The 12,606-nt window shown below is 44.3% G+C and overlaps 1 protein-coding gene across 1 annotated transcript in view; it reads left to right on the forward strand.

Moving 5' to 3' along the window:
- The window catches only part of LOC308266059 (uncharacterized protein), a gene marked incomplete at both ends in the record, with an annotated part of 178,896 nt that overhangs the window by 116,178 nt on the left and 50,112 nt on the right, over positions 1 to 12,606 (forward strand). Inside the window, 5 exons of the mRNA XM_080700095.1 lie at positions 4,642 to 4,792; positions 8,499 to 8,594; positions 10,663 to 10,827; positions 11,342 to 11,571; positions 12,422 to 12,560. Of these exons, the coding sequence (XP_080556221.1) occupies positions 4,642 to 4,792; positions 8,499 to 8,594; positions 10,663 to 10,827; positions 11,342 to 11,571; positions 12,422 to 12,560 (781 nt within the window). The remainder of the gene's footprint in view (positions 1 to 4,641; positions 4,793 to 8,498; positions 8,595 to 10,662; positions 10,828 to 11,341; positions 11,572 to 12,421; positions 12,561 to 12,606) is intronic.

Below are 12,606 nucleotides of genomic sequence, written 5' to 3' on the forward strand. Positions count from 1 at the left end.
ATTCTGTGATGATGGGTCTGGGGAGTTCCCAGTAAGGGACAGAGGGGAATGAAGCTCAGGACTTGGCTCACGTGATAGAAAAGAATCTCACCATGAATCATTCAGAGATATAGATAGGGATTTATTTAGGAAAGTAAGAAATACACATTCAATGGAGAATGCAGGCCACTTCCAGAGTAAGACGCGTCAGGGCTTCATAGCTCTTTCATAGGAGACTTCTGTGAGGGGCGGGGAGGAAGAGGCGTGCGTGTGAGGCTGGCATCCGCCCAGCAGTCACAAGACCATTCTGGTGTGTGGTCATCTTCCAGGTCCTGACGGGTCCTTCATGTGCTAACAACAGGCGATCCCTTTGTTAGCAGTGCCCAAGAAGATCACTTTTTCTGTGCCCTCTGTTCTTTGATCAACAGATATCTTTTCTCTTTAACTTTAATTTATAAGTTGGGGAACTAACAGTTCAAAACATTTAGTGAGTGAATTTTCAGTATGTTGTACGGGTCACCTTTCTTGGTCTTTGGTACACTCTCTGTTGTCTGATCAACACATACCTCTTTGAGGATAGTCAACAGTGCTCAGGGTAATTAGTAAAAACCTGGTAAGTCCTCAACATTTGGAACTAAATGTCCAGGCCTGGCTGAGGGATGGGAAGTTTTGCCACAGGCTTCCATATTAAAGTTGCATTTTCTTCCATATTGTATCATTTTACATATTTCTTTTATTAGTTGGGCTGAATAGTTTGGAGAATTGGGGTATTTAGTGGGCTGGGGGAAACCTGGCTTTGTGAGGGCCTGGGGGTGGCAGGTATGCCACTGTCACCAGCAGGACGCCGGCCTTCCTGCTCCCTTAGCATGTGGGTGCTGCTGGCACCCTGCACGTGTTGGACGGGCTCCGACAGGAGGCAGGGGTGAGAGTTTGCCCACAGACGCTCTCCAGGGGCTGTCACAGGCCCTTGTGAGCCGTTTTTGGTATTTCTAAAACATTTCTAAAGGCATTATGAAAAAGATATTTTTGCCCAAGAACAAAGTTCTGCACAATTTTTCTAGGATAAGAGGACATGTTACAGGCCAAACAAAGCTGGACTTAAAAACTGAAATAGGGAGAAATAATTCCATGCATTGGTGGGCAAGATGGGGAGAAGGGCCATGCAGGGAACGGTTGTGCCAGGATGCTCGGCTTTTCAGCTCTTGCTTTGGGCAGAAAGATTTATCTTCTTGGAATGTTTAGCTTTCCCCTCCCCCTCAGTACTGGGGATAGAACCCAGGGGCACTGATTTTTTTTTAATGCCGTCATTTTAAGAAAACATATACACCTTTATGTGCCATAAGAGAGGTATCTCTGACCCAGGTGTGGTGGCACATACCTGTAATCCCAATACTTAGGAGGCTGACACAGGAGGATCTCAGGTTCAGAGTCAGGCTCAGCAACTTAGTGAGACCCTCTGCAACTTATTGAGTCCCTATTTCAAAATAAAAGCAAATAAATAAAATAGAGTTGGGGATGCAACTCAAAGGTAGAATGCCCCTGGGTTCAATCCCCAGCATCAAGAAAACAAAAAAATATATAAAAATAAAAAACTTAAAAAGCAAACAAACAAAAGCCAAAGAGCGGTATGTGTGTTTAAAGTGCCTCGGGGTTTAAAAGAAGGTCTGGATTGTAAGGTCAGAGCCTCTACGGGACTCATGTTTATAGCTCTGTTCCTGGCACAGGGCGCTGAACATACCAGGTGCTTGATATATCACTGTCACAGGAATGTTGCGTGAATCGGGAGCTCCTTGGCAAGGCAGTATCATGAGAAAGCACATGAAGATATAAGAAACGAAAGAAAGTGTTTATATATCCTTTGGGCAACTCCAAGCTCCATCTTTGAGCTGTCATGATAAATCAGTAGTCTTAGAGATGTTACTCAGTGGCAGAGCACGTGCTTAGCTTGTGCAAGGCTGTGGATTCAATCTCAGCACTGGGGTGGGGTGGGGAGAGAGCATCAATTTTATCCATTGTCTCAGTCCTCAACTACTTATTGTTAATACTAATTAAAATGCAAAAAGTGTTTTTATACTAGTACAATTGTTCAAGGCACACATAAAGAGCTCTCTTTAGGAGCTGGGTGCTGTGACCCATGTCTGTAATTCCAGAATTTGGGATGCTGAGACAGGAGGGTCACAGGTTGAAGGCCAGTCCCAGTTACTTAGTGAGACTCAGTTTCTAAATAAAAAATAAAATAGGAGCTGGGTGTGGTGGCACACACTTCTAATCCCAGCATTTGGGAGAGTGAGACAGGAGGATCACGGTTTGCGGACAGCCTCAGCCACTTAGTGAGGTCCTCTGCAACTTAGTGAGACCCTGTTTCAAAAATAAAGACTAAAACCTAGGGCTGGAGGTATAGGTCGGAGATAGAATACCCCTGGGTTTCCTCCCCAGTACCACAAAAAAATTAATAAAATAAAATAGGGCTGAGCATCCCTGAGTTTAATCTTTAGTACCACACAAACATGCGTGGACATGTGTATACACACACACACACACACACACACACACACACACACACACACGAGCTCCCTTTATCTTAACTTCTTAAGTCCCTACTTCTGCTGATGGCAAAAATATTAAGCTTGTCAATGCCTTGGCACTGAGTGACAGCTGGAGAGTAACAGCGGTCACCTTCAGAGTTAAAATCAGTCAGTCCAAGAGCTCTCCTCTATTCACCCCGCTAAGGAGGAAATCACTGCCCTGGGGTGACTGGTACCCGAACACCCGACAGTCAACAGTGGACAGATGAGGTCAGCAGCCTTTCAAGTCATGTGCGCTCACGGCCGGGACGGGAGGCCCCGCTGGCCGTGCAGGCCATGTGGGAGAGGGCAGGGGAGGCAGGCTGAGAACCCGTAGGGCACCGCGTTCCCTGATTCCCCAGGATGATTCGCTTGGTTTGTTTAAAAAATTCTATGGTCTGGCAAGAAACTGAACCTGCTGCTCAGGGATAAGCAGGAGGCACACCTGGTCCCTCCTGGAAGCCCTTCCACCTACGGGCTACACTCCCAGACCTATTTTTACATTTTTTATTTGGAAACAGGGTCTCCTAAGCCAGCGCGCGCGGCTGGCTTCGAACCTGCGCGATCCTCCTGTCTCTGCCTCCCAAGCGCGGGGATTACAAGCGTGCGCCACCACGCCCGGCGATAAGGAGGGTTTTTAGACAAGGGGCCCCTTATCCTGGGAGCAGGTGGGGAGGAGAACTCGTGTGAGGCCATTTGAGGCCCTTCTGATTTTGCCAGGTGTCAAGGCAAACACATAATACCGAACACCGTAGGTGCACGCCACACTCTCTCCTTCTTTGTACCACGCAGCTGTGAGCTAAGCTCATGGGGGTGCTTGAAATCATCCTGGCCATTGGGGAGGAGGAGCCCCCTCAGCCCTCTCTGTCAGGCATTAGCTGGTCCACTCCCAGACCTCTTCTGGTTGGCCACTTTCGGCGCCCTTCCTGGGCTCAGCCACTCCCCTGGTCTTTCCCCCACACTCTGAGCATCTGCCAATCTCTGGAGGCCACTGACACTTTGCCTGCACCATTGCTAATCCTCTTCTACTGTGGTGTCTGCTGTATGTGAGACGGGGCCACACGTGGAGAATAGGTTCTCTGTGCTCTGAGATGCCTCCCCACCCCAGCCTATTCTGTGCCGAAGCTTTTCCTGGGCGTCCACTAGAGCTAAGCTCTACAAACAGCCTCTCCTTCCTTGCTCAACTCATTTCCTTCTGGGCAAGAAAATCATCCTAATTTACCATACATATCTCCTTTATTTAATTTATACTTATGGTATAAATTTCATGCTCTAGTCTTCAGAGTTTGTAGTTCTTGATATACAAAGCCAAGTTTTGTTCAAAGCAAAAACTGCCCTCTCTATAAGCCCTGGCTCTTATTATTTAGTTTAAAGCTTGTTTTTACATATTGAGAATTGTTGTCTCAGTTATTGCTCATAAAAAAGAGTTCAAAGCCAAGGGTGGTGGCACATGCTTGTAATCCCAGCATTTGGGAGGCGGAGGTAGGAGGATCGCAGTTCACGGCCATCCTCAACTACTTAGTGAGGCCCTTTGCAACTCAGTGAGACGCTGTTTCAAAGTAAAGAATAAAAAATAGGGCCTAGGGGTATAGCTTGGAGGTAGAATGCCTCCTGGGTTCCATCCCCAGTACCGAAGGGGGGGGAAAAAAAGAGTTCAAATAATACAATTGACATCTTTGCCCTGGAGCTACAGGTATAACATTGAGTCTGGTAGCCACATGAGGTTATTTAATTAAATCAGTGTTACTTTAAATGAAATGGAATTTAAGACTCAGTTCCTCAGTCACATTTCAAGTGTTCAATAGCCCTACGTGGCCAGTGGCTGCGATATTGGACGCTACAATTGAACTTCCCACCATTGCTGGAAGTTCCATCAGACTGCTAGCCGGCGTCCGCAGTGTATCCGCCTCCCCTAAGAGCGGTGGCCTGTGAAAGCCAAGGGCAGCTGGGGGTGGGGCGGATGATGTGGCTGAGGAAGGAAGCTGTTCCTATGACAAAATGTTATCTTGCTGCAGTAACTCTGAAGAAAGTTTTAAGCATTGGAAGTTTAAATAACCACTTTAAATGAAGTCCCCTCCTCCTCCTGTTTTGGCAGAAGAACCTTTTTGGCAGCTGGAAACATTCCTGCCTACCAGTCGGTCACAGACGGCATGTGCCATGGGCTGCCACCAATGAGCAACTCCCTTGTGAAGAGCATTTTTGCTTCACAGCTCAGGCTTCCTCAGCCACTGGACCCTCGGAGCCCCCAGGTATGTCTTAGAGGTGCTCTATTAGGTCTTCTTACAGGTTTGGAGTTACTATACCTGGAAAAGGCATTGTATGTAGGGAGCTGGGGTGCTTTGTTTCCATTTGGTTTAAATTTTGAGGGGTCTGGATACTTTAATGCCCTCCAGTCTTCGTGGGCTCCTCGTCACTTCCATGGGGGAGCAGTCTAGGCCTCCACGTGCAGCTGTTAATTCCACTTGGAGACTTTTCTGCAAATGCTCATTGGGGCAACAGCTCACAGATGGTAGCAAAACAATCTTACCCACTTAACAAATAATGATAGCAATTGTGATACAGAAATTAGGTCAGCACTAAGTTTTGAATAGTCCTGGTCACAACAAGTGTTATCAACTGTAGTCCTGGCAACTATTATTACTCCTAAGCAAAAACAACATTATTTACCTTCTAAATGGGTCAAGGCTAAAGAAAGCCAGAGACCAGACTACTGGAGAGTCAGAGCAGACCAGGTTACACACTGAACTCCTTATATCTATTGCTGCAGAACAAATCACCCCCACGTTTACCAGGTTGAAACAATAAACATAGTTGGGCATAGTGCCACACACTGGTAATCCTAGTACTTGGAAGTCTGAAACAAGAGAATTGTAGGTTCAAGACCAGCCCAGAAACTTGGTGAGACTGAGTAATCCAGGAAGACCCTGTTTAAAAAAAAATTTTTTTTAAATGCTACGGGTATAGCTAAGAAGGTAGAATGCCTCTGGGTTCAATCCCTACTAACAAAAACAAAACAAAACAAAACACCAGTAAGTATGCATTATCTCACATAGTTTCTGAGGATAAGGAATCTGGGAGCTGCTTAGGTGCATAGTTCAGGCTCAGGGTTTCTCACGAGGCTGCAATCAAGATGTTGGCCAGAAAGAAAACCATCAAGAGTCTGAAAAGAGAGCTGGGCATGGTGGTGCATGCTTGTAAACCCAGCATCGGGGAGGCTGAGACAGGAGGATCATGGTTCACAGCCAGCCTCAGATACTTCATGAGGCCCTTTGCAACTCAGTGAGACTCTGTTTCAAAATAAAGAATAAAAATAGATCCCAGCATTCAGGAGGTTGAGACAGGAGGATCACAGTTCGCAGCCAGCCTCAGCTACTTGGTGAGGCCTTTTGCAACTCAGTGAGACCCTGTCTCAAAATAAAGGATAAAAATTAGGGCAGGGGTTGTACCTCGGTGGTAGAACGCCACTGGGTTCCATCCCCAGTACTGAAAAAAAAAAAAAATAGGCTGAGGGTGTAGCTCAGAGGTAGAATGCCCTGCGTTCAATCTCCAGTATTGCAAAAACAACAACAACAAACAAACAAAACAAACAAACAAAAAAACTCTGAAAAGAAAGCTTAAAGCTTTTAAGGTGGGAAAAATCTTTACTACTCCTCTACTAGAAGACTAAGACCTGGAATTTATAAGAACTTTAAAAACTTAACAATAAAAAATCAACCCCATAAAAATGGGCAATCAAACTGAATAGACACTTACAAAAGAAGAAATACACAAGACCAATAAATACATAAAAAATGCTTAGCATCATCAGAAATTAGAGAAATGCAAATCAAAATTACAGTGAGATTCCCTCTAACTCCAGTCAGAATAGCAATCATCAAGAATACAGACAAATACGGCATGGTGGGAGACTGAGACAGGAGGATCGCTGGTTCAGTTACTTAGTGAGGCCTTCTACAACTTAGTGAGACTCTTTCAAAATAGTTAAAAATAGGGCTAGGCATGAGGTTTGAAGGTAGAATGCTCCTGGGTTCAATTGCCAGTTCTGAAAAAAAAAAAAAGGAATACAAACAATAATAAATGCTGACAAAGATGTGGAGAAAGAGGAACTTTTATAACTGTTGGTGGGACTGCAAAATGGTACAAGCACTATGGAGATTAGTATGGAGATTCCTCAGAACACTAGGAATGGAACCTCCATATAACCCAGCTGTACTACTCCTCAGTATCTTTCCAAAAGAAAGCCAGAATGCTGTAGTAGTACGTGCATATCCACAATACATGCATATCCAGCACAATTCTCAGTAGCCAAATTATGGAACCAACCTAAGTGTCCATCAACAGGTGAATGGATAACAAAATCAGGTATACAATGGAATTTCACTCAGCCATAAAGAGCAACAAAATTGTCACTTGCAGGAAAATGTGGGAACTAGAGAATGTTATGCTAAGTGATATCAGAAAGTCAATGGTCGAGTGTTTTCTTTCAAATTGGAAGCTAGAACAAAAACAGAAAGCAGAAGGAACTTCATTCAAATGAGGGGAGAAAACAATAAAATAGTGGAAGGGCTGGGGGAGGTATTTGGGCAGGAGAAAGGGAAGAACTGATGGAAGAAATAGTTTGAGTTATGCGTGTCCGTGTATGAAGGTATCACTACCAATCTTGTTGTTTTGCACGAGAAAGGGTGGGTAGTGGGGTGAGACCTGAAGGGAATTACAGCAAGACCTGTGTGCATGTTTGTTTGTAGGCTTTGAACCTCGCTAAGATGTATAATTACAATGCACCAATAAAAGTAGAAATAAAACACCTTAAAATAAAAATAAAAAATCAAGAATAATTATAATTAGCCAGGCGTGGTGGCACACGCTTGTAATCCCAGCATTCAGGAGGCTGAGACCGGAGGATCACAGTTCACGGACAGCCTCGGCTACTTAGTGAGGCTTTCTGCAACTTAGTGAGACCCTATTTCAAAATAAAGAATAAAAATAGGGCAGGGGGTGTGGCTCGGTGGTCAAATGCCCCTGGTTTCCATCCCCAGACCTGCAAAAAAAAGAAAAGAATAATTATAATTATAATTATAATTATAATTATAATAAAGATGTTGGCTAGTGCTGTAATAATCTCAGGGCTTGACTGGAGGAGTATCTGCTTCCAAGCTCACTCATATGGCCGTTGGTAGATGCCAGAGGATCCATTTCCAAGCTTATTCACCTAAACTTTTCTATAGAGCTTCCTCACAACATGGCAGATGGGTTCTCCCAGAGCAACAATCCAACAAAGAGCATGAGAGAGAACCCCAGATGGAATCAATCATGTTATTATCCAGTGTGGCCTAGGATTAGGTAAAGGCAGGCATCCTGCCTCCCCACTGCCGGAACACTATCTCCAGGAATTGACAGAAGCCAGAACCAGGTCTAGAGGTGTAGAATGGTGTTCGATGGGCAGGCCCACTGGTTAGACAGACAGAGCTGCATACAGTGTCAGACAGGCGGTGCCTTGGCTGTTGTACTGTGTTATGTGATGAGTTATGGCATTGGTCCTCAGTATGGGTAGATATATCAAGTATTCCTTGATACTTAGAACTGAAACACAATGTTGAGGACAGACAACTTCTTAAGGTTTCTAATATCAAGAGCATCTAAGTAAATTTACTTGTGTTGATGAATCTTTCCCATTGCTGTTACACTATTCTGGAATTTCTGAACACCAGTGCTAACTAATTATAATGACACCATCTGCTATAAAAATAACAATTACTCTCTCTTGACATTATCAGGGACTCCCCATTAAGTAGTATTTCCACATAATTAAGTCACTGAACAGTGTTTTGGGGTGCAGCCATAGAACTCTCATTCATACACAGATGTTTTTAACTTAGGATACAGGCTAGCATTACCAATGTCTGTTATTTGTTTTTGTTTTTGTTGTTTTTTGTTGTGGTTTTTTTTTTTTTTTAGGCATGTGTCCTATTCCCCTGGAGAACATTTCTGGAAGATGGAGGACCATTTCCTATTCTAAGTAGCAGCCCGGACAACCTAGAGTATAATATGCAGGTAGGTATACCTTCCCACGTGTTGAAGGGAGAACTGAGCATTGACTGCAAAGCAAGTGTTATTGGGTCCACAGGTCAGAGCCTTCATCCTCTAGCCAGTAGTGAGTAATTAATGAAATAAAAAGGATGTTTAGTTATGATGCTATAACTCTGATCCTACAAAGTGAATCATATCTTCTTACTGTGGTAGAGAAACATGGTCTCAGCAGATATTGGCCTTGGTTGTAGACTCAACTGAAGTTCCCATGGAAATAGTAATCTCTCACTGTCTGGGCCTCTTAGAGAAATGCCCGGCTGGCAGCTCAGAGGCCTCTGACTCGTGGCCTGCCTGGTGAGAAGGGGAGTTTTTAAGCTGGACCTAAAATGATAATTTCTCTTAACCTTTTTATTTTTCACTATTTATGTCTTTTAATTATTTTAAATCATTAGTGGTGTGTGTGTGTGTGTGTGTGTGTGTGTGTGTGTGTGTGTGTGGTGTTACTGGGGATTGAATCCAGAGACATTCCACCTCTGAGCTATACCCCTAGCTCTATTTTTATGTATGTATGTATGTATGTATGTATGTATGTATGTATTTTTATTTTGAAACAGGGTCTCACTAAATTGTGGAGGGCCTCACTAAGTAGCTGAGACTAGCTGTGAATCTGCAATCCTCCTGTCTCTGCCTCACAAGTACTGGGATTATAAGCTTGCACCACCGTGCCTGGCTTGTCAATGTTTTTTACTCATTGTATGTTTTCTCCTGATCATCTAAATAAATATTATTGGTTCTTCTACTTAAAAATATAGAAAAGAGCTCTTCAGGAAGTTGAGACAAGGAGATTGGAAGTTTAAAGTCAGCACAAGCAATTTAGTGAGACCTTATCTCAAAACAGAATTTTAAAATGGACTGGTATGTAGCTCAGTGATCCAGTGCTTGCTTAGCATGTGGGAGACCCTTGGATTGATCTCCAGCACCACACGTAGTGTTAAGAACACAAAAGTCAAACATAGCATTGCTTCAAAATATGAAGTGGAGCCGGGCATGGTGGCACACACTTGTAATCCCAGCACTTGGGAGACTGAGACTGGAGGATCTTGCAGGTTTGAAGCCAGCCTCAGCTACTTAGTAAGGCCCTCAGCAACCTAGTGAAGTGGGCATGGTGGCACACACCTGTAATTTCAGTACTTGGGAGGCTGAGAAAGGAGGATTGCAGGCTAAAAGCCAGTTTCAGAAACTCAGCAACTTAATGAGATCCTGTTTCAAAATTTAAAAAGTAAAAATAAAAAGCTCCTAAGTAGAATGTGCTAGAGTTTAGTTCCTAGTATAGATAGATAACAGATAATAGATAGAGATGTGTAGATGTAGTGGAGAGCAGATGGATGGGGCAGGACTGGCTGTAGGTTGATTGTTGGAGCTATGTGATAGAAAATATTATGTTTACTTCTGTATAGGTTCAAACTTCTCCATAAGTAAAAAGGGTTTTTTTTTTTCTTTGACAATAAAAGTTAGAATGGTTAAAAAAAATGTAACTCAGAGATGATCACAGTTTACATTTTGGAGTTTTCCTTGGTATAGATGTGTTTGTATCTGTATTTTCAAAGGGAAGTCGGTATCACACTATACATTCTGCTGTAAGGGCTGGGGCGCTTGGTGCTTCTGCACAAAGCTGAATGTTTGAATCGTTCAAGGACTTTAAGCTGCAAGTGTTACTCTTGTTTTTAATGAATGTCCTAATAGTTGAGAGGGTGGGGCTTATAAACAGCAATTAATCTACTAGTTTTCTTCCCAAATTCATATGTAAGCCAGGCGTGGTGGCGCATGCTTGTAATCCCCGCGCTTGGGAGGCTGAGACAGGAGGATCGCACGAGTTCGAAGCCGGCCTCAGCTATTTAGTGAGGCTCTCAGCAACTTAGTGAGGCCCTGTTTCCAACTAAAATATAAAATAGGTCTGGGAGTATAGCCCGGAGGAAGAAAGCCTCTGGGTTCCACCCCCAGTACCACACACACACACACACAAAAAAAAAATTTCATATGTAAAGTTTATAAGGAAGTCTTCAAAATGGAAGATATGTCTGTTTGTTTCTAGCTGTGCCTCTGTGGGCTAAGTGACCGTGACCGCAGGGTGGCTCAGAGAGAGCTGGAGAGTGTGCACCTGCTCATGGAAGATGTGCTTCTAAGCAGCTTTCATCTGATCACAGACAGCTCCCCTGGATGGCAAGCCACAGTGCACGAAAACACGCAAGCGCCCTTGGTGAGCAGTCTACACACTGGGCCAGCGCTGTATTGTACTGAGGGACCTCACTATTTGGGAGATGGATTAGAGAGTCACATCTTTCCCACAACCTTTCTCAGTGGGCCCCAGGATTGTGCTGCTGTCACACGGAAGCCACAGTGAAGGATGGGTAGTCTGTGAAACTATGCCAAAATATTTTCTTTCCCAGTTTGTCCATTTGTTTTAATTTTAAAAATAGAGCAAAGGTTATGGGAGATCCTTTAAAATCAAATGAGAGCCAGGCGTAGTGGCACATGCGTGTAATCCCTTTACTTAGGAGGCCGAGACAGGAGAGTCGATCACAAAGGCACAACCAGCCTCAGCAATTTAGTGAGGCCTTCTGCAACTTAGCAAGACCCTGTTTAAGAATAAAAGTACGAAGGGCTGAGAGTGTAGCTTGGAGGCGAATGCTCCTGGGTTCAATCCCCAATATATTAAAAAAATTATCCTATATTGGTGCACCCTCCAAAAGGAATTTCTATAATGCTTTCAGCTAGATTGGTCCAAACTGCCAGGATTCAGAAGTCAGTTCCAAAGCAGCCCGGGGGCCTCCGAGCTGTCAGAGGGCCAGCGCCATGCAGTGACATCCCTTGCTCTGCTGAGATCATTCCTGGTTCTGTGGAAGCAGCTGGAAGTGCTAAAGGAGCACTGGGGCCGACTCAAGCTGCGAGGCCAGGACATCAACTCCGTCTCCCTCTACAAGCAGTTCTCAGAGCTTTACCAGTGAGTGTTGCTGGGGCAGAAATGCGTTGTCACTGAGTGGCCCCTGAGGGTTTGGCAGGCTCTGCTCCTACATGGGAGGATGAGATTTGGTCCAGGAATCCTGCTACACCCAACTTCATTGGTCCTTTGGCAACCAGCACCACTGTTTACAAACAGTGCCATAGGGAGAAGCGGCTAGAACAGCTGGACTCCACCGAGCTGCACTGACCTGTCTTAGGGTCTGTCCCTAGGAACTTGTGCTTATAAAGTGACCTCACGGTGCCGACTCTAAGCATCGTAGGTCATGGGGTGCCAGGGAACCCTGGATGGAGAACCCTGCTGGTTACTTTTCAGTCCTGTCCCCCTTACACCTATGTGAGTCTCAGCAATCAAGGCTTTGCAGCCAGAGTATAATGTGGCACGTGCATTGTGCAAACCTTGGCTGTAGGACCTTGGCTGGGATGACTTAGCTGGCAAGAAAAGCACATGCTTCTGCCATGTGCCTGCTACCAAACGCGAGCTCATTAAGCACCTACCCACTACCCTGGACTGCACCAAGATTCCTCAGAAAGCTAGCTTTGGCATCGTCAAAATTGTCTATCTGTTGAAGTTATTACAATCAGCGTAACTAGGGAATGAGAAGACTTGTCAACATTTTGAAGACTGAAGACTGAAATTATATGCACCCAGTGGGAAAAGGTCTCGAATTTAATATTGACGAAGGGAGTGGTGAATTCCATGTTGTTGTTTCTATAAATGGATTGGGAGGTTTGTACATAATGGCAAGGTCAGAAAATGAATAAAAATAATTGTCAGAGAATCAGAATGAAGGGGTAAAATGTTTATTTTCTAATTTTTTCCTCTCTGATAGAGCTGACATCCTCTACCCCAGCCTGAAAGCTATCGCTAGGCAGATGGGGAAAGAAGACGAATTTGAAGGACTTATAATAACTAGCCAGCCTATTCTTCCCCCCAAAGGAGCTTCAGAAATTGAAATAAAAACTCAGCAGGTATGCAGGAGATATTTTAAGTTTGCTTTTGGAATTTTGCTGTACA

This window comes from Muscardinus avellanarius, assembly GCF_963383645.1.
Source record: "Muscardinus avellanarius genome assembly, chromosome: 8".
Classification (NCBI taxonomy): domain Eukaryota; kingdom Metazoa; phylum Chordata; class Mammalia; order Rodentia; family Gliridae; genus Muscardinus; species Muscardinus avellanarius.